Source organism: Hyperolius riggenbachi, chromosome 3 (genome assembly GCF_040937935.1).
Source record: "Hyperolius riggenbachi isolate aHypRig1 chromosome 3, aHypRig1.pri, whole genome shotgun sequence".
Classification (NCBI taxonomy): domain Eukaryota; kingdom Metazoa; phylum Chordata; class Amphibia; order Anura; family Hyperoliidae; genus Hyperolius; species Hyperolius riggenbachi.
The window spans coordinates 57,405,694-57,428,849 of record NC_090648.1 but is presented as its reverse complement, the minus strand read 5'-3'; the positions used below and the strand labels follow the sequence as shown (position 1 = coordinate 57,428,849).

General features: G+C 40.7%; 1 protein-coding gene across 1 annotated transcript in view; it reads right to left on the bottom strand.

Annotated features, from left to right (window-relative positions):
* LOC137562115 (zinc finger protein 850-like) overlaps positions 1-20,176 on the bottom strand; it is a 161,977-nt gene extending 141,801 nt beyond the window's left edge. Inside the window, exons 1-3 of the mRNA XM_068273449.1 lie at positions 20,071-20,176; positions 8,078-8,141; positions 7,056-7,895 (exon numbers count right to left, since the gene is read on the bottom strand). Coding sequence (XP_068129550.1) covers positions 7,056-7,895; positions 8,078-8,141; positions 20,071-20,176 — 1,010 coding nt within the window. The remainder of the gene's footprint in view (positions 1-7,055; positions 7,896-8,077; positions 8,142-20,070) is intronic.
* Positions 20,177-23,156: the final 2,980 nt, after the last annotated feature.

Below are 23,156 nucleotides of genomic sequence, written 5' to 3'. Positions count from 1 at the left end.
TGTAATAACTCCAAACCACAACAGCAGAAAAAAGTTTTGAATGCAGGATTAGCATCTTTATCACTTAATACACTCAGACCAGTTGCTGTTGAAATTTGATTTTTATGGTGACCATACCGCTTTAAAAGGAGACTCGTCTTTTGCTAAGAATTGCTCTGTATTTTTAGTTTGGCTCCATGTATTGAAATAACCCAAAGTGATCGAGTTTGGATCCATATATTGAGGACACATATTGTTTCAGATTAATTGATGATTATTTTCTTTATTTGCATACTATGTTGTAACGGAAAGTGGCAGGCAGGAGATATTTCAAAGTTTAACACCAATCAACTGATCGGTCCAGGTGTGGAAAATAAGTAGAAATACAGATGTTTAATAGCTAAGTTTCCTCAGACCTCATGGATCCACACACTTTTGGCAACATTTTTTGTGAATTGCTTTAAAATCAGGGACCAAAATTAGAGGTTAATAGCAAAGCCCCCATATATGCTAGAATCACCAAATTTGCTAGGTAAGTTAGAGAGAGCAGGAGGAAAAAAGGAACAGTAAAGATCAAAAAGACCTTGTAGTTTTTGAGAAAATAAAATTGAAAGTGGAACTAGAAAAAAAATGTTGTTTTTTTAAAATGTGGTAAAATAGCAGAATTTGTAGCCAGTTAAAAGGGATCAATGAACCTGTTTATGGGATGTGGGACTGGGAGCAAAGTGGACTACCCTGAAGACAGTCACACAAACACGAGCTGAAACATACAAACTACAAGATGCAGATGGTATACTTGAAGCATGATTTTTCTAGAAAAAAAAAACTTTTAGAAAATGGAAACTAATGTGATGTACAGAACAAAAAGATTTGTTGCTACTTTACAGCTCAATGATGATATGCCTGCCTGTCAAAAAGCAGACATAAAACAGTTAAAACATTAGGCTGGAATTGGGACCTGAGAATGAGACGGCGATGCTAAATGACAGCTCAGAGCACTAGCTGTAGTCTGGGCAGACAAAGCAGCAGGGTACCGCATTGCTAGCAGGCGTCATCACTGGATGATATCATGAAATAATTCCATTCATAAAGCTGTCTAGAAGGAGTGGAAATATTAGGCCCAAAGATGGAGGACCTGAGTTGCAGTGTGTGTGTGTGTGTGTGTGTGTGTGTGTGTGTGTGTGTGTGTGTGTGTGTGTGTGTGTTCGTGTGGGGGGGGGGCAGCAAGAACAGTTGCAGTGTGGCTCGGTGCCATCTATCACCAGGGGAACTATTATTGTAATTGTTAAAAATATATGTGTATGTCAATTAGTATAAATATCCAGAAATTTTTGTTAAAAAAAATTAAATTCCAACAGTGTGGTGGAGTGATCAAAGGGCTTCTTGGGCAGTGGGTCTTCTGTCCCTGAAGGAAAGCAGTTGCAGGAAAGCACTTTCAGCCAGAGGCATATCAAGGCTGTATAGCTCCCATGGCAAACACTGAGTCTGCGCCCCCCAAGCACTACCGCATCCCCCATGTCCGTCACCTCCGCATCTTGCATCTCCTGGTACTCGATGCCTCCGGTCTCCCGTGCCCCCTCCTGCCGTTTCTCTTTTCTTGCTATCAGACTTTAGATTAGCGGCAAGAAGAGAGACATGGGCAGTGAGTTGGCATGCAGAATTATTCTGGAATGCAACTGAGCTCCTCAGGCAGAAAAACGAAAGGAATGAAAACAGCCTTGTTATGAATATGTTTTGCACTGTACATACACATGTTTATCTCATCATGTCACGTGTCGCCTCAGGTATCCTTTAACCACTTGAGGACCGCAGTGCTAAACCCCTCTAAAGACTGAGGAAAGAAAAACTGAGAACTCATGTTATCCAAGGGGTTAATTCACACTTAATATGTTGTTCGTGTGCAGAAAAAAAAACTGACATTCTGCATGATGACTCCGCACATTTTGCCACTTTTCTCTATCAATTACATCAGCTGCTGTGAAAAAAACGTGCACGTTTTCCTGCATAGACACACTTGGTGTGCAGCAGGGCCGGGCCGAGGCAGAGGCTGGAGAGGCTCCAGCCTCAGGGCGCAGTGTAGGAGGGGGCGCACAATTTATTCAGTTGTCATTCCCAATTGTGTTTGAAGCAGAAAGAAATAGGAAAAGGGGATACATGGCAGTGACTGCAAGTCAGATAACTAGAGATTAAGGTATTGGGGAGGTTGGGGGCCCTAGGGCGCCTCTTAGGCTAGTAGCAATCAGTGTGTGACGGCTGGGGCGGAGGGATGGAGGGGCGCACTTTGGTGTCTCAGCCTTGGGTGCTGAAGGACCTTGTCCCAGCTCTGGTGTGCAGAAAAAGTATGCAGAACAATGCATGCAGAAAACTGAAAGACAAGTGTGTTCCCTGCCTCACCTGCCAAAGCCCAACTGCCATTTTTCCCCTGCACATGTCCAACTTTTCTCTCCTCTTTCCTGCTCATGGGCTCCCCTGGCAGCACCTGAAGGCTTCTTCACAGCAGCACTTTCCACAAACAGTAAATATCAGCATGCATGCACCCATCATCACTAGCCTCACTGGCAGCATAGATATGCAGCTGTTACAGTAAAAGTGTGGAAAAATGCAGGCATTCTATAGAGAACCGGGTATTCTACACTTTGCCTGAATGACCTCAGGCATTCTATATATATATTAAACAAATGTAGGAGCCTTCAGGATACTGAGGACACCGGGAAGAGAAGAGGAAGGCTCTATAGGACCCTGAGCCTTCCCTCTCCTTAGGTAAGTATCTGTTTTTTGTTTTATTTTACACTTCAGATTCACATTAAGTGAAAAAGAAAAGTCTTCCCAGCCTGAACACAAAAACAGATTCAATATGATCTCATAATCAGATTATTTTTACACAGTAAAAACAAAACATGATTTAGATGTGTGCATTGAGGCCCTGTCCACAGTGCTTAGTTGTGTTGCATAATAATTCAGCATGTCAGTTCCCTGCCCATACACACGGATGTTCACTCGGATTCCACGGAATTGAAATCTCCACATTTCAGATCGATATTCTGCATTTTTGATCATAAATTGGAAAACGAAATTCTGATTTTCCGCAACTCAGTCATTTTAGCCCAATCACAGAACTCAGAAGCATCGGACCAATCAGACAATGCAGAATTTGTCCGCAAAAATTGGATTCCCGCGGTAATTTTAGATTTTTTTTTTTTGCATTCTCTGATGCAAAAAAAAAAAATTACAAACACAATATTCCTCAGAAATCGGAAAAATGGAAAATGATAAATTGGAAAAAAAACTTAAACATGGAAAGTCAGAAATTGGAAAAACAGAAATCAAAAGATGGAACATTTGAAATTTGGGAAAAAAGGAAATCAGAAATTGGCATTGGTGGAAAGTAGCATTTCCTCAGAATCAGAAATGGGCATTGCCCACCATCCCTACCCATACAGTTCCATGGGGCTGGTCACAGTACTGCATTGTGACTGATTGCATTATTCTAACTTGCTGCATGCAGGCTTTGTGTTATAGTCTATGGCCAGCCTCCATTGCAGTTCACACTCATTATAATGCATTATTACGTGTGTGTTATACAAATGGCTTCTGTAAACCTAGCCTAAAAGAACAATTTAGCCTAAAATCAACAACACAACAGACATAAAAGACACACTGACAATTCCTTTCCAGAGAAAAAATCTATTCTAACATTGTAAAGATAAGGAAACTAAATAGAAAGATGACTTACGTTTTCATTATACTCATGGTATATTTGGAAAGTTCCAACATGTTTCACATCAGTGGATACATCACAAATCTATATACAGGAAACAACACTTGGTGTATATGTGGCTTAGGTACACTAGATTGTAAGCTCACAAGCGCATTCTTTGAGTGCATGTACAGTGCGCATTTACAGTGCTACAGAAGATTTTGGCAATAAATACAGTACATTATAAGGTTTTTGTTGCCCCAAGTAGAAAACAATATATGGCCCTCCTCCCCCTGCTAGTCATAGGCCCTTCTCCTTTAATAATAGGCAGCCAAAGGTGCCCCCTCCCCAATAAATATCCCTTCAGTATAGGTAGGTAGTCAAAATTGCACCCCCAACAAAGACAGTAACCTCCAGTATACTTAGACAAGGTGTCTCCCCAGTTTATATAGCCACTCCCAGCAGGCCCGGCCCTAGACTTTTTGCCGCCTGAGGAAAGCTTTAAAGAAATCGCTGCCCCCCCCCCCCCAAGCCGTGGGTGTGGGGGGCCACCCGAGCTGGAGGGGATAGCGGGCAGGAAGGGGGTATTGGGCCTAGCGGCGGGGAGGGGGATCGGACACCCCCTCCCTCGCCTGGGTCCCCCATCCTCCTCTCCCCTCCAGCTTTAAAAAGTTACGTTGCTGCAGCTAGCTATTGTAAGAGGCAACGGGCGGGGATAACTCACCTCTTCCTCGTTCCGCGTGCGCTCCACTGACGTCACTTCCTGCTACGCTAGGCCCAATACCCCCTTCCTGCCTGCTATCCCCTCCAGCTCGGCCGCCTCCCCAGAAGTGCCACCTGAGGCAAAAGTTTCACCCCGCCTCATGGGCGGGCCGGCCCTGACTCCCAGTATAGGTAGCCCAAGGTGTCCTTCCACCAATCCTCCCATATAGGGCATTGGTGTCAGTGGGTAAGTGGGTGTATCTAGCTTCTTGGAATCTCCCTATCACCAACACTCACAGATCTGCAGATCAGCCACAATACAAAGAGATGAGAGCAGCACAAAGTAACCACGTGGCACATTTCAAATGCAGGAGATGAGCAATGACCTCACTTCCCCAACTGCAGTGGTCACTGCGACACTCTTTCCTCTGTTTACATTACCACTGATCTGAGGTCTGTGTATGAATGATGGGGAGGCAGCAGCAGCCATACAAGTAACAGACAGGGAAGCCCCGGCAGCACGGGAGGCCCCTGCTGTGGGTGTGGCCCAAAGCGTCTGCTTGGTTTGCCTAAGCCAAGCAGTGCTCCTGTACCTCACCACCCAGATACCAAACAGGGCATCTTTGGCAGCATGGGAGGCCTCTGCTGTGGCACACATAGCGCTTCATCACCACCCTGCTGCTGCACAAATTCCAGGCTGTGGTAATTACTATTCCTCTGAATCGTAGCAACTCGGAAGGAGAAGTAATTTGGGATGCGGTGATTGCCAGATTTCTGTATCACCCTTGCATAATAACATTATGTCTATGGTGGTGCCCAGGTAAGGTGCAGTGCGGGCACCAAAATGACCTTCTTCACCTGCTTTGTTTGAGCACCTGCTTGATTCTCCTGGGCCAAGCAGCGCCCCTGTACCACCACACCCAGGTATACCAGTGAAAAAACAGAAAACTGGAGCTATCACAATTATTCAATCACAAGAATGTACAGGAAGACTGGCACAAGGGTTTGGGCCGCTCTCCCTTCCTCAGATGCTCAGTCTTCTGTCCCAAAACACTTTTGTACGCTCTGTTGATTGAATATATGGGATAAACCAGTTTGGTGAGCCCTGTTTTGGTGTATTTTTTAATAGACAATGCTTTGGCAATCAGTCTAAAGGCCCACTTCATAGAATTACAATGCAAACAATATTTCCAGCAAAGCAAAATACTAAAGAAATTTCAGGTTTTATTGAATTAAACTTAAAACACATTAACACATCAATCAATGAGCAGATAAAATCACATGCATGCAGACTATTGTAACTCCCCCCACCATTAGTCACAAAGACGAAAATAAATCAACTTTAAAATGACATAATTTTCTTAAATGACACACCTCTGTGCACATATAGAAATCATAGATAATCACATTCAATGAATGCAAAGTAACCGATTGTAAGATACATTTACAGATCATAAACTTAACCTCCTGAATGAGATGCCTGACTCTGTGCAGGGCAAGAAAAATGGGCTGAAAGTGGTATAGCCGACATAGTGCCAGGCATGCCGCCCAGGAGCCCTCCTCTACCCTCATTTGCTCTCCTCTGCCCACCCCCATTTACCCTCCACCTTTCCCCCATGTGTCCTCCTGTGTACTATGAGAAGCAGCAGCATGGCTCACCCAATCAACGGCTCCATTGGCAATCACAGACCTCTCCTTTCCTTCACTGCACCTCTAGTGCCGGCTGCAGCAGATTGCAGCTGGAGCTGTTGATTAGGTGAGCCATGCTGCTGCTCTGCATAGTACACCTTGGGGGGGAGTGGAAGGACAAATGTAGGTAGCAGAGGATAAACAGTGGGGCAGAGGAGGATACATGGGAGACAGAAGGGGACAGAAAAGGTTATGAAAAAACATTGGATCACTTTATGCATAGAAATTCACCAGAAGCTGAATGCCAGGGAGGTTAAAGGACCACTATCGCAAAAAAAGTAAGTACACATACTTATTAGAAGTACAATAGCTGTCGCTAACAGTAGGTAATATAAATCTGACAGACCTGACAAGTTTTGAACTATTTCATCTCCTCATGTGGATTCTCACTATCTCCTTTATTCTTTACAAAAGCATTCACTGGAAAGGAGATACGCAAAGATGCTGACCAGCCTCCCTACCTGAGCACCTGCCATCCAGTCAGTGCTTTTGAAAACATAAGATTCCCCTATGAGGAGATGGATCCTCTATCAGATCTGTTAGATTTTTACAAACTACTGCAAGTAACAGTGGCAGGAAAAAAGATTTCTAAGGGTGTTTTACACTTTGAAAAATGCACATTTTATAAATATGCATACACATGGATTTCATTTTTTTATGATAAAGGTCATTTAACAGTAAATTAAACACTGATTAGATGGATATCCTTATAGAATCACTGTCTATTGTGCAAAAAATGTAAACGTATATTTAGAAATCAGTTAGGTTTTAGTGTACTAGCTGATCAAAGTTCACCTCATCTGCAGTTTTATGTAATAAATCACCATAAACATTTACTTTCTGTGTATACTGTGCATGGTCTCTGAAGCTATATAAGCTTCTGAAATGCATATTTAAAAAAGAAACTTTTATAATTAAAAGTAATATTCCCGTGATATTACATCAAAAATGTTCAATGAAATTAGTTCACATGCTCACAACCACTCGCTCATGTATCTTCTGATGTTTTCTCAGAGATGACTGGTGTGAGAAACTTTTGCCACATTTTGAGCAACTAAATGGCTTTTCTCCTGTGTGAGTTCTCTGATGCTCAGTAAGAGTTCCCTCCCATGTGAAGCATTTGTCACATTCTGTACATTTAAATGGTTTTTCTCCTGTGTGAATTCTCTGATGCTGAGTAAGAACTGCCTCCTGTGTGAAGCATTTGTCACATTCTGTACATTTATATGGTTTCTCTCCTGTGTGAATCCGGAGATGAATGTTGAAGTTTTCTTGAGTTCTGAAGGACTTTTCACATTCAGAGCAAGAAAACGGGTTCTCTCCAGTGTGAATCCTCTGGTGAGCTATGAGGCTTAATTTTCTAGTAAAACATTTCTGGCATTCAGAGCAGGAAAATTGCTTCTCTCCTGTATGAATCTTCTGGTGTCGTATAAGGTCTGACATTTGAGTGAAAGATTTGTCACATTCTGAACACAAATAATTCCTCTCTCCTGTATGAATCCTCAGGTGTGCTGTGAGGCTTGATTTCACAGTAAAGCATTTCTGACATTCAGAACAGGAAAAAGGTTTCTCTCCAGTATGAATCCTCTGATGTTTTTTCAAGTTTGATTTCAAATTAAAACATTTCTCACATTCAGGACAAGAAAATGGCTTCTCCCCAGTGTGACTTCTCTGGTGTCTAATAAGATGTGATGGATGAGTAAAGCTTTTCTCACACTCTGAGCAGTGATGCGTCTTGTCTCCTCTGTGACTCATCATGGGCTGCTGGAGATCCACTTTGTTGTCAGATATTTTCAGAATTGAGCAGGAATTCAGCTTTTTATCGCACCTGCAATGAAATAATTATATGTTATTTTTACACATTTTAGGCAAAGTACGAAACGTCTGTTTTTGTTACGTACTTTGTCTCTCTCCTCTCCTGTTATGTCTGCAGCTCTCTTTCTCTTCCTTACTTTAGTTTTTCAGTAGTGCTCTCTAGTCTGTGCCTCTGCTTTGCTTTGTCAGCCTCACCAATGGCTGGTCTCTTCTTTAGTCTCTGGCTCTATTTTCTCACAAAAATCATGCTTATTTCTTGCTGCAGTAGAGCATTGTATCATGACTCTAAACTTATTTTTTGCTGCATCATGGCTTTTCAGGTCCCTCCCCCTCACTAGCCTTGAGGCAGGAAACACACTTGACTGTTTAAGTGCGCGTTTTCTGCACAGAAAAACTGAGAACTCATGTTATCCAATGGGCTAGTTCACACTTAATATGTTGTTCGCGCGCAGAAAAAAAACTGACATTCTGCATGATGACTCCGCACATTTTGTCAGTTTTCTCTATCAATTACATCAGCTGCTATGAAAAAACGTGTGCGTTTTCCTGCATAGAAACACACTTGGTGTGCAGAAAAAGTATGCAGAAAAAACGTGCACAGAAAACTGAAAGACAAGTGTGTTCCATGCCTCAACTGCCAAAAACCAACTGCCAATTTCCCCTGCACACGTCCAACTTTTCTCTCCTCTTTCCTGCTCATGGGCTCCCCCTGGCAGCACCTGAAGGCTCCTTCACAGCAGCACTTTCCACAAACAGTAAATATTAGCATGCATGCACCCATCATCACTAGCCTCACTGACAGCATAGATATGCAGCTGTTACAGTCAAAGTGCAGAAAAAAGCAGGCATTCTATACAGAACCGGGTATTCTACACTTTGTCTGAACGATTTCAGGCATTCTATAGCATGCCTAGGCAAAGTACGTAATGAAACAGACATTTCGTACATTGCCTAATCACTTCAGGCATTCTATAGAATGTCTGATTTTGTACTTTACCTGTAACATATATATATCTATCTATGTATATATATATATATATATATATATATATATATATATATATATATATATATATATACTGTATATATATTACAAACGGAGGAGCGTGCAGGAGACCAAGGACACTGGGAAGAGAAGAGGAAGGCTCTATAGAACCCAGAGCCTTCCCTCTCCTTAGATAAATATCTGTTTTTTGCTTTATTTTACACTTCAGATTCACATTCAAGGGGAACTGAAGTAAGAGGTATACGGAGGCTGCCATATTTTTTTCCTTTTAATCAATACCAGTTGCCTGGCAGCCCTGCTGGTCTATTTCTCTGCAGTAGTATCTGAATAACACCAGAAACAAGCATGCAGCTAGTCTTGTCAGATCTGACAATAACGTCAGAAACACCTGATCAACTGCATGCTTGTTCAGGGGCTAGGGCTAATAGTATTAATAGCAGAGGATCAGCAGGAGGGCCTGGCAACTGGCATTGCTTAGATGGAAATAAATATGGCAGCCTCCATATCCCTCTCACTTCAGTTGTCCTTTAAGTTATAAAGAAAAGTCTTCACAGCCTGAACACAAGAACAGATACAATATGATCTCATAATAGGATGACTTTTACACAGTAAAAACAAAACATTATCTAGATGTGTGCATTGAGGCCCTGTCCACAGTGCTTAGTTGTGTTGCATAATAATTCAGCATGTCAGTTCCCTACCCATACACACGGATGTTCACTCGGATTCTGCGGGACTGAAATCTCCACATTTCCGATTGGTAATCATAATTTTTGATCAGAAATTGGAAAACGGAATTCCGATTTACCGCAACTAAGTCATTTTAGTCCAATCACAGAACTCAGAAGCATCGGACCAATCAGACAATGCAGAATTTGTCCGCAAAAATTGGATTACCGCAGTAATTTTAGATTTTTGAATTTTTTTGCATTCTCTGATGCAAAAAAATTACAAACACAATACTCCTCAAAAATCGGAAAAATGGAAAATGAAAAATCAGAAAAAAAAGGAAATTGAAAAATGGAAAATCGGAAAAAAATAAATAAAAAGACCGAACTTTTGAAATGTGGAAAAAAGGAAATCAGAAATTGGCATTGGTGGAAAGCAGCATTTCCGCAGAATCAGAAATGGGCATTGCCCACCATCCCTACCCATACAGTTCCATGGGGCTGGTCACAGTACTGCATTGTGACTGATTGCATTATTCTAACTTGCTGCATGCAGGCTTTGTGTTATAGTCTATGGCCAGTCTCCATTGCAGTTCACACTCATTATAATACATGATTACGTGTGTGTTATTCAAATGGCTTCTGTAAACCTAGCCGAAAGGTACAATTTAGTCTAAAATCAACAACACAACAGACATAAAAGACACACTGACAATTCCTTTCCAGAGAAAAAAAATCAATTCTGACATTGTAAAGATAAGGAAACTAAATAGAAAGATGACTAACGTTTTCATTATACTCATGGTATATTTGGAAAGTTCCAGCATATTTCACATCAGTGGATACATCACAAATCAATATACAGGAAACAAAGCTTTGTGTATATGTGGCTTAAGGTGCCCATACACTCGTCAGATTAGCAGCAGATAGATCATCAGATGGATTTCTTATCTATCTGATGTGTTTTTAGAACATTTTTTACTAGGATAGAATTCCAATAGATTTCAGTTTGAAATCTATTGAAATCCGATCTGATGGCATTTTTTTGCCATCAGATTTCCATTAGGGCCAATGAAAAATGATAAGCAATTTCATCAGATCGACCTAGATTTTCCACCCTGCCAGTTCAATGGAAATCCATCAAAATCGATCGAAATCGGGCGTGGATTGGTCGATTGGCCAACCGATTTGCAATCGATCAACCGATCGATCGATTTCGATCGATCGGTCAGCCAGAAAATCGGCTGAGTTTATGGGCCCCTTTAGGTTCATTAGATTGTAAGTGTATTCTTTGAGCACATGTACAGTGCACATATACAGTGCTATAAAATATTTTGGCACTAAATAAATAATAATAAAAAAAACAATAATAAATGCTTATGTATACAGCGGGAGAATGGAGGGGACCTAAAGGATGCTGAGGTTCAGATCTGTCTAATAATATGCACTAATGAGTAAGCTGTCAAGGCAGATAGATCTGCATTTTTTGTTTTCACATAGCCTACTCCTGGAGCAGCACCAGTGGCAAGACACGATATTACCTCTTATTCTCTACATCCTTATATTCTCCTGAGAATACATACTATAAGGGAATCCTGATCAAGTGTAGACATTACATGTTGTCAGGAAGGAATTTTTCCATTGTAAGGTTAATTGGTCCAAGCTTGTACAGGTATTTGCCTTCTCCTGGATCAACTGGGATATTTGTACATAGCAAGGGAATGAGCAGCGCTACTTAAAAACAGACTAGTGCCTACCTGCAAAAGAGTGCAAGCCCCACTTGTGGGGTCGAATACACACCGAGCATACACATGACCTGTCTACCACTGGAGGAGGTGGTGCGTTTAAGGTGCGTTTGTAGTTCCTGGGGGGGGCTCAGCGCATCTCTGATTAGAGGCCATTCGGAGGCGGCCTGGTGTTGCGCTGATCCACCTTTTGCGCAACTGGGATATTTATTTATTATTTATTTATTTATTGTATTTATAAAGTGCCAACATATTATGCAGCGCTGTGCAAGAGATATGTGCAAGTTCAGTGATTTTTTTTCTTGATGGACAGATGTCTTTTTTTTCCAACCAAACTAAGTTTGTATGTGCGTACATGCATATAAAATGTTACAGTTTTTCATAAATGAGGTCTATTGAAACAGCAAGTGCGTGCACAACACGTCACACATCTATGGACCTGTTCTATCTAATATCGATTGTGGGTGTCTGGTGTCCTAGAATCCTCCAGAAGCAAGTGAAAGAAAAAGATATAGAGAGAGAGGTCTGGACCTGCTATGTAGTGTAGTGCACAAGTCAATATGAAACAAAGGTATCATAAAAAGTGGGATACTCACAAAATCAGGCTAGAGCCCTCAAACAAACAAGCACTTTCAGGTAAGTCATAAATGACCACCTAAAGATAAATTCCCCACTGGGGTGATATTTCTTAGGGTAAGGAGAAGGCAACAGAAAAGGATAATAAAAGGTTTAAAAACAGTACAAAAAAGGTATTTATCTACTTATTTGACAAGACTGATGCTAATCATTAAATAAAGAGATACATTTATATACTTGACAGAGATTGGGCTTGATTCACTAAGACAAATAGGATGCCTTATGCTACTTAACGCGCCTTATCAGAGATAACGCTCCTTATCAAAGTTAACACACCTTATCAGGGTAGCATAGCCTGCTAATTGGCAATGACGAGAGCTCCAGTCATCCTGCCCTAAGCCCCTGCGGGTTCATAGCACTCTCTATGCTATTCTGATAAGGCATGTTACCTTTGATAAGGACTGTTATCTCTGGTAAGGTGTGTTAACTCGGATAAGGCATGCTATTTGTCTTAGTGAATCAAGCCCACACTATCTTCACTGTTTCAATGATGTCTTCCTTATTTCTAAAGTCAACAAAAAGTGTATGGAGACAAGTCAGTAGAGAGTAGAAGCATCTGTCCCAGCCTTGCAGACTTGTCTGCAGACAAGTCTACTATTGACATTAGTAATCAGGACAAAACCTTTGAAATGGATCATCTAGCGTGCCATGTGCATGAATAAACTTCTATTTCACTGATTGGTGTCTCTCATTTGAGGTACGTTTATCTCTTTTTATTAAATTGTTTTACATTTTTCAACATTCTTATAGAGCGCCTCCTCCCTACCCTAAAGTACCTAATATCAAACTCATAAATATAACTTATATTTCATTTAAAAACACACATTAAAGAAAGAAAAACACCACAACAAAAAGAGAACAAAATGCAATTAGAACCAGATTGCAGCTGAGGAAATCAGAAAGGACATAGTTACCTTGCAGGACGTAGTATTGGACTCCTTATTCCTGTTGTCTCTTTGTGATCTTCCTACCCGAGTGACTGATGTTTGGCCCATCTTATACTCACATCTCCTCCATTCACTAGTATGAGGTGGATTTTGATTGGATAAAAAGGGTTCATTGTTATCAACAAAGGGTTTATTTACAGTAGTGTTAAAGGACAGTTTCTAGACCTCTTTATATCAACCCAACCCCCCCAGACAGGTGATAACTTCATTAGCATTCCACAAAAGAAACTAAAGGCAAATGAATGGAGCTGATCCAAGCTGGAGATTCTTCACTAGCATAACAATAGATGTAATGACAATGCATAGGTCTGTAGAGGATGGGCAGTTTCTCTGTTCTCCACATGTGGATTAATATGTTTAGTACTAAATTCACTGATTTAGAAAACGACTTTCCCCAAAATATTATCTTACTAAGAATCTTACATGAATATGTGTATCTTAAATGGTATCTTTATTTTTATTCACTTTCTAAAATACATATAAAAAACAGTTATTAGTTCTCATACATTCATCTTAGAAGAGAATTGCTGCTGATGGGACACTGGATGGTAAGAACTAGACTGATGTGGATATAACTACAAATGCAAGTGATAATACAATGCATGTTGTATTGCCTGGAATATCCATGCAGCTTTTTTAAGGTAATTCTTGCATTTGAATCAGTTTTTACTCCATAGTACTATATGAAGTGTCATTATAAAGTAGTTAGATGACTTATCAGGCTATTAAACTGCTCTTTTTTTGTTATAATGAATTAAGATTCAAAATAGTAAATCATACAAGTCTTAAAAAAAACTAGATTTAACCGCTGGAACAAGAAAATGTACAGTTTATTCACAGACTTTTTTGGCACTATAGTATAAAATAACATTGATTGTTAAACTCTGCTGCCAGTCTACATGTAACTGTGTGTGCAGAATGTCTGCTGATTTGGGAATTTATTTATTTTTGTATAAAACAGAGACTTGCAACAACTCACAGTAGCATTTAGCATAAACTGAGATGATTAGGCTGAGAAAAAAACCACACTCTGTGGGAAATACCTGAAATCAATTGCATTTCTATGTTGTAGAACCTCACCTACCAATATTTTGTCTCAGACACTCGTGATCAATGTCCCCCCGTGGACTTTTAATGTAATTTGCATTGTTTGTTTGAGGTAGCTCACGTACCTCAAACAAACAATGCAAATTACATTAAAAGTATTTTTGTATAAAACAGAGACTTGCAACAACTCACGGTAGCATTTAGCATAAACTGAGATAAATAGGCTGAGAAGAAAACCACACTCTGTGGGAAATACCTGAAATCAATTGCATTTCTATGTTGTAGAACCTCACGTTCTACAACATAGAAATGCAATTGATTTCAGGTATTTCCCACAGAGTGTGGTTTTCTTCTCAGCCTAATCATCTCAGTTTATGCTAAATGCTACCGTGAGTTGTTGCAAGTCTCTGTTTTATACAAAAATACTTTTAATGTAATTTGCATTGTTTGTTTGAGGTACGTGAGCTACCTCAAACAAACAATGCAAATTACATTAAAAGTCCACGGGGGGACATTGATCACGAGTGTCTGAGACAAAATATTGGTAGGTTTTTAGAAATCCATGTAGAACGGTCTCAGACATCTTAAGAAATCACTAGATAGTGCAGTTTCCTTCTTAAACTGGGGTAAAATAGGAGGAGTTGGGAAGGTTTCTTAGACAGTGGAGTGTGGGAGAGAGATTGTGTTGCTGAGGTAACCAATACATCTGCTGTATTGCATCAATGCCCAGCACTGGAATGGTTAAGCACAGAACAGCTTCACAAGACACCTGGCAGCAGGAAGGAGGAGCAATTCACAAATCATGTCAAGTTTACATTGCTGCACAAGATGTAGAACTGCTATTAACCACTTCTTAATCTGTGGCAATTTAGGGATGGATTTGCACTGTTCTTAACTGTAGTGCTGTTCTAGAAATTCATGCTAAACTGCCACTGTTAAGTAGGATTTAGTAATCTTATTACCATGCAGAACTGTCCCCCTGCTTATTAGCAAAAATCTATTAACCCTTCGTACTTTCGCATGCTAATGTTCAAACAAATGCATTCACAGATTCACTCATCCATGCACAACTGTCATCCCTACAGCTAAGTTAAAAGCCAGGGTTTTAGTTCACAGAAGAATGCATTCTTATGCTTAGTCACCTATACTGCGCAGAAGTACCTAGGTAAACATAGGTGTCCTAACTCTGGCCCTGTAACATGCATAGTGCAGACATGCAAACACATTCATTGCATCAAACCTATCAATGGATTAGGAGCACACATCCTGACGTCCTTTCCTGGGACAGACAGTGCATCTTACCAATCGCACAAGGGAGCTAACGTTATGTGTCCATGTGCACCATGCACATACACCAGCATAAGCTGTGTGCATGCTGACAAAGACATACAGGGGAAGGAGGGAGAGCACTGAATTAGACCCTAGCCACAGGGGTCAGTAACAAGAAAAAAATACATATATCCAGGCACATCGCCTCTAGTTAGGACATTAAATAAATTATTAAGGAAAGGGAGGTGCTGAAGGGGGTGTGGCTAGTAAACAGAAAAAATCTATTAACCCTTCGCACTCTCGCATGCAAATGTTCAAACAAATGCATTCACAGATTAAATCATCCAGGCACAACTGTCATCCCTACAGCTAAGTTAAAAGCCGGTGTTTTAGTTCACAGAAGAATACATTCTTCTGCGCAGTATAGGTGACTAAGCATAAGAATGCATTCTTCTGTGAACTAAAACCCTGGCTTTTAACTTAGCTGTAGGGATGACAGTTGTGCCTGGATGAGTGAATCTGTGAATGCATTTGTTTGAACATTTGCATGCGAGAGTGCGAAGGGTTAATAGATTTTTGCTGTTTACTAGCCACACCCCCTTCAGCACCTCCCTTTCCTTAATAATTTATTTCATGTCCTAACTAGAGGCGATGTGCCTGGATATATGTATTTTTTTTCCCCTGCTGATTAGAACTGTTTAAGAAGAAAAAACTGTCAGTAATGCTTTGATAAATCTGGCCCCACGTACCAAAAGAATACACATCATGGTGTTTACAGGATCTGTAGTACTGAATGATGCACTCATCTGTGATCTGCATCAATAAAATATACAATAGACACTTAAAGTGAGACTCGTCTTTTGTTAAGAATTGCTCTGTATTTTTAGTTTGGCTCCATGTATTGAAATAACTTTTGTTGAAAAACCCAAAGTGGTCGAGTTTGGATCCATATATTGAGGACACTTATTGTTTCAGCTTAATTGATGATTTTTTTTCTTTATTTGCATACTATGTTGTAACGGAAAGTGGCAGGAAGGAAAAATTTCAAAGTTTGACACCAATTAACTGATCGGTCCAGGTGTGGAGAATAAGTAGAAATACAGATGTTTAATAGCTACGTTTCCTCAGACCTCATGGATCCACAAACCTTTGGCAAATTTATTTTGTGAATTGCTTTAAAGTCAGGGACCAAAATTAGTGGTTAATAGCAAAGCCCCCATACATGCTAGAATCAAAAAATTTGCTAGGTAAGTTCGAGAGAACAGTAGGAAAAAAAAGGAAAAGTAAAAAAAAATAAAAAAAGACGTCTTTAGTATTTGAGAAAATAAAATTGAAAGTGGAAAGTTTTTTTTTTTAATGTTGTTGTTTTTTTTTTTTTAAATGTGGTAAAATAGCAGAATTTGTAGCCAGTTAAAAGGGATCAATGAACCTGTTTATGGGATGTGGGACTGGGAGCAAAGTGGACTACCCAGAAGACAGTCACACAAGCACGAGCTGAAACATACAAACTACAAGATGCAGATGCTATACTCGAAGCGTAATTTTCTAGAAAAAAAAACTTTTAGAAAATGGAAACTAATGTGATGTACAGAACAAAAAGATTTGTTGCTACTTTACAGCTTGATGATGATATGCATGCCTGTCAAATACATAAAATAAACATAAATAGACATAAAACAATGAAAACATTAGGCTGGAATTGGGGCCTGAGAATGATACGGCAATGCTAAATGACAGCTCAGAGCACTAGCTGTAGGCTGGGCAGACAAAGCAGCAGGGTACAGCATTGCTAGCAGGTGACATAACTGGATGATATCATGAAATAATTCCATTCATAAAGCTGTCTAGAAGTAGTAGAAAATATTAGGTCCAAGGATGGAGGACCTGAGTTGGAGTGGGGGGAGGGGGGGGGGACAGCAAGAACAGTTGCAGTGTGGCTTTGTGTCAGCTTTTGCCAGGGGAAATATCCTGACATTTTTGTTAAAAATTAAATTCCAACAGATTACTTGTGTGGTGGAGTGATCAAAGGGCTTCTTGGCCAGTGGGTCTTCTGTCCCTGAAGGAAAGCATTTGCAGGAAAGCACTTTCAGCACTGCCTGGCAAGGTGAATGTTTGAGGGATTCCTAGTGGCCTGTCTTAAGCACATTCTCCTTTCTGTGTGGACTAGCTGGGAGAGTGGCAGAAATGGAGGTAGAGGCAGAAGGGGAGTGGTGAGGACCGTGCCCATTTAAACCCAACCCAACCTTGGTGGAGGTATGAGGTGCTTTAATGTGTGCTGCCTATGATTGTTTACAGAACCATGGTAGATAAACTATTGCTGGGAATACGCAATGAGGATTTTTTTGGGGGGCAGATTTACTTTCCAAACGATTTTTTTCCTATTGATTTTCCGATCGTTTTTCTGATCGATTCCAATGCACTTCTATGAGAAAATCGATCAGAAAAATGATCAACATCAGATCAAACCTGTCAAAAATTGGCTATCCAACCATCTATCTGCTGAAAAAACTCATGGGCCTTGATTCACTAACTGGCACTAAGCCAGTTAGGGAGCCTTAATACTGGGTTAGTGAGTCATACTGTGCCTTATCAGAGTTAACCTCCTGAGCGGTATGGACGAGCCGCTGGGCCGATTTCCACCAAATAAAGAGCAGCACACGCAGCCGGCACTTTGCCAGCCGCGTGTGCTGCCTGATCGCCGCCGCTCTGCGGCGATTCGCCGCGAGCAGCGGCGAAAGAGGGCCCCCCTAGCCGCCTGAGCCCTGCGCAGCCGGAACAAAAAGTTCCGGCCAGCGCTAAGGGCTGGATCGGAGGCGGCTGACGTCAGGACGTCGGCTGACGTCCATGACGTCACTCCGCTCGTCGCCATGGCGACGATCTAAGCAAAACAAGGAAGGCCGCTCATTGCGGCCTTCCTTGTTTATTATGGGCGCCGGAGGCGATCGGAAGAACGCCTCCGGAGCGCCCTCTAGTGGGCTTTCATGCAGCCAACTTTCAGTTGGCTGCATGAAATAGTTTTTTTTTAATTAAAAAAAAACCCTCCCGCAGCCTCCCTGGCGATCTCAATAGAACGCCGAGGAGGTTAAGGGGCCTTATAGGTGCCTTATCAGATTTAAGGGGCCTTATCAGAGTTAAGGGGCCTTATCAGAGTAGCATAGCGAGCACTACAAACTTTTGCCTGCTAATTGGCAATGAAAAGAGCTCCACTCATCCTACCCTAAGCCCCTGCGGGTCCAGTACCAATAAAGGACATTATCCCCACACTTTGATTTGCATGGATGTCATGCGACCATGCCTTATTTTTAACATTGTTTTTAATCATGCACATTTGATACAATAGTTTCTTAACAGTGAAGCAGTGATTCATTTTGATTTTGTCAATTAGGATTTCAGAGTGGGAATTCTGATTCTTGAGGTTGTTTGTGCATGTCAAGTGACAGGCAGCCTATTGGGCCAATCAAAGTGCGGGGATAATGTCCTTTAAAGTGATTGGACCCGCAGGGGCTCAGGGTAGGATGAGTTGAGCTCTTGTCAATGCCATTTAGCAGGCATATGTTTGTAGCGCTCGCTATGCTACTCTGATAAGGCCCCTTAGCTCTGATAAGGGAATGGGATCAATGTGTGTGGTACTGTCCATCGGTCATCAGGGGAGGGATTCTGCGTCATTCACCGGGTACCAAGAGGATATGGCACTGGATCATTTCTGAGGACACTGTCATGCGAATAATGAAAGATAAGTATTTATGGTTAATTAAGATTATTAACCACTTCAGCCTTCAGTCATTTTTCACCTTATGCATCCGAGCAATTTTCACCTCCCATTAATTTGCCAATAACTTTATCACTAATTATCAAAATGAATTGATATATATCTTATTTTTTTCCATCACTAATTAGGCTTTCTTTGGGTGGTACATTTTTCTATGAATTATTTTTTCTAAATGCATTTCAATGGGAATATTAAGAAAAAATGAAAAAAAAAACATTATTTCTCAGATTTCGCCCATTATACCTTTAAAATAATACATATCACCATAATTAAAATCCATGTATTTTATTTGCCCATTTGTCCCGGTTATTACACCGTTTAAAATTTGTCCCTATCCCAATGTATGGCACCAATATTGTTTTTGGAAATAAAGGTGTATTTTTTTTCAGTTTTGCGTCCATCACTATTTACAAGCAAATAATTTAAAAAATAATAGTAATATACCCTCTTCTCATGCATATTAAAAAAAAAGTTCAGACCCTTAGATAACTATTTTTTTTATTGTATTTTGTTTTTATTAAAAAAAAATGATTTGTGTTTTTTGGAGTGTGGAGTGTAAACAGTACATTTTAAATATAATAAATTGTATTTATTTAAAAAAATGTATGTAGATGTAGTTTTACTATTTGTCAATTTTTTTGTAAATTTTTTTTTTTTTAGTCCTGTAAGCGAGCGCGCTCACTTACAGGATGTGAAGGGAGGATGGGAAACTTTTTTTCCTTTAGAAAGATTGCGGATTCTGAAATAAGTCTTTCTAATGGGGACTTAGATCAATTAATGGGAACTGTGTCCTCATTCACTGATCTCCGGGCTAACGGGCGGCCGGAGCGTGCAGTAGCATAGTAGCAGCCTTTTGGAAGTAGCAGCTACGTCCAAAAAGCGAAAATGGTTAAAGGACTTTTTTGTGTTTACTTTTTTATTTAATTTTAAGTCTTTGTGGAACTGAGTGTGGGAAATATTTTGGTGATAAAGGAAATCTTGTCAAACATGATAGAACTCACACTGGTGAGCAACCACCTTCATGTGCTGAGTGTGGGAAATGTTTTGTACAGCACATGTTTTGTATAGCATTTCCCACAGCTCATGGATTGGGCCTCTCACCAGTGTGTGATCTCTCATGTGTGACAAGGTCTGATTTCTGGGCAAAACATTTCCCACACTCAGAACATGAATAGGGCTTTTCACCAGTATAAAACTTCTTATGCATGACAAAGTTTGATTTGCTCCCAAATCATTTCCCACTCTCAGAACATGAATTGGGCTTCTCACTAGTGTGAGATCTTTCATGTATTATAAGGTTTTCTTCCTGACCAAAACATTTCTCACACTCAGCACATGCATAGGGCCTCTCACCAGTGTGTGAGGGATAGTTCATACTCTGAACGCAAATTGCGATTGCAAACATGATTGCTATTTAGCATTGCAATTTTGCTGTAATTTGTGTTGTGATTCCCATTCAACAGAATGTGAATCACATCGCAATCATCCCCCAAAGTGCTGCATGCAGCATGTTTTCGATTCATGCAAATCACAAATACTGCAGTGAGAATGATCCCATAGGATGAACCGGCCCTGACCTCTGATATGCAACAAGAATTGATTTCTGTGCAAACCATTTCCCCCACTCAGCACATGAATGTGGCTTCTCACCAGTGTGACGATAAAGACAAAGGAAATACCTAGAGCCCAATATAGTGTAGTATGCAAAACAAGGGGTTGGAAATGAAAAGTATATAATGTATATACTCGCAAACGTGGGTTACCTCCTAGGTAACCACTGTATAGGCAGGTGAGGAGATTAGACCTGTCCTCACCCAGGATTAAAAGTCGCTCTCTGTAGATAAGGAAATAAGGGGCAACACCCCTCCACCAGGGGTGGATATTGATAATGTAAGAGTGAACAGAGGTGCCAGCAGGATAAAAGGTTCTAAAAGGCTTAAAATCCCCCAGGAGGTGCTGGCAATGGGATAGACTTGTGTGACCCTGTCTGTCGGTCATCAGGGCAGGAATTAATGCATCTCTGTTGTTCATTGGGTATCGAGAGGATATGACACTGGATCATTTCTGTAGATACTGTCATATGAATAATGAAAGGAAAGTTATGGTTAATTAAGATAATTAAAGGACATTTTAATGGTTGCCTTTTTATTTCATTTTAAGTCTTTGTGAAAATGTTCAGAGTGTGGGAAATATTTTTGCGATAAAGCAAACCTTGTCAAACATGAGTGAACTCACACTGGTGAGATTAATGTAAGAGTGAACAGAGGTGCCAGCAGGATAAAAGGTTCTAAAAGGCTTAAAATACCTCAGGATCTTAATGAACCATAGCTTTCCTTTCATTATTCATATGACAGTATCTACAGAAATGATCCAGTGTCATATACTCTCGATACCTGATGAACGACAGAGATACATTCATTCCTGCCCGGATGACCGACAGACAGGGTCACACAAGTCTATCCCATTCCCAGCCCTGGACTTGCTATACTAAATATGGCAAACCCCAGAGCAATGACATTCTGAATTCTGCTGCAAAATGTTGTTTTGCTGACATTAAAAACATTTTTTTGTTTTGAAGTATTCAAAATCGATATTCTCAAAAACTACAAGATCTTTTTGAAAAAAAATATTTTTTTCTTCCTCTTGTTCCCGTAATGGTGGTGATTCAAGCATGTATGGGGGCTTTGGTATAAATCACTAAAATCAGAATAACATGATCCGTTACAACACAGTTCTGTGAACAGCCTTATTTTGGAACACAATTAAGTACTGAATTAGCCCTCGGGCAGCAAAATAAAAAAACGAAAACAGCCTTGTTATGAATATGTTTTGCACTGTACATACACATGTTTATCTTATCATGTCACATGTCGCCTCCAGTACCCTTTAAAGTCTGCATGCTAGGCATGCTGGGAGATATTGCCTGTGGTATAAAATGGTGCTTATTAGGATTATACTAACCTATGCAAGAGAGTCAAAATGGAAACAGACTTCCCTACCCATGCAGTATGTGATTGGATTAATGTGGTAAATGCCAGCAGCAAGCCCTTTATAAACTTACATATCAGTCTAGAGCTCAATTGACTAAATTGGATTGGATAATATATGAAATATGTGCTTGGAATCATCTCATACAGTAATCCCACACCTCAATATTAATGCCATAATCAATGACCTCCAAACTAGAGATGTCCCGAACGGTTCGCTGGCGAACTTCCGGTGGTTCGTGTTCGCCATGTAACGTAAACTTTTCCGGAAGTTCGGTTCGCCCCCATAGTGCACCATTAGGGTCAACTTTGACCCTCTACATCACAGTCAGCAGGCACATTGTAGCAAATTAGGCTACACTCTCTCCTGGAGCCACTCCCCCCCTTATACTGTATAAAGCAGGCTCCGCCGGCCATTACACTCACTTGTGTGCCTGCAATAGTGAGAGAAGGGACAGTTGCTGGCAGACTCTCATAGGGAAAGATTGGTTAGGCTGTTGTAGGCTTGTTAGCTTGCTCCTGGCTGATTCTTATTGCTAAAATAACACCCCACAACAGCTCTTTTGAGAGCTAATCTTGTTCTTGTGATCTATTTTTTTTTCTGTGTGTCCCACTGACACTTGTGTTGCATAGACAGCCTTGCTAATTCATACTGTGTGTGCCACTCTTAGGCCCAGCGAATTCAGTGACTACCTGTGTGTGTGACAGCAGGTGCACATTGTAATACCCATCACTGCATATACCTAGTACCTGTTGTGTTTAGTGAACCCACCTCATCACTGCATATACCTACCTTTTGTGTTGAGTGAACCCACCTGATCCCAGCATATACTTAGCTGTTATGTTCAGTGAACCCACCTCATCACTGCATATACCAACTTAGCTGTTGTGTTCAGTGAACCCACCTCATCACTGCATATACCTAAATTTTGTGTTCAGTAAAACCCACCTCATCACAGCATATACCTAGCTGTTGTGTTCAGTGAACACACCTCATCACAGCATATACATAGCTGTTGTGTTTAGTGAACCCACCTCATCACTGCATATACCTAGCTGTTGTGTTCAGTGAACCCACCTCCTCACTGCATATACGTACCTTTTGTGTTCAGTGAACCCACCTCATCACTGCATATACCTACCTTTTGTGTTCAGTGAACCCACCTCATTACTGCATATACCTAGCTGTTGTGTTCAGTG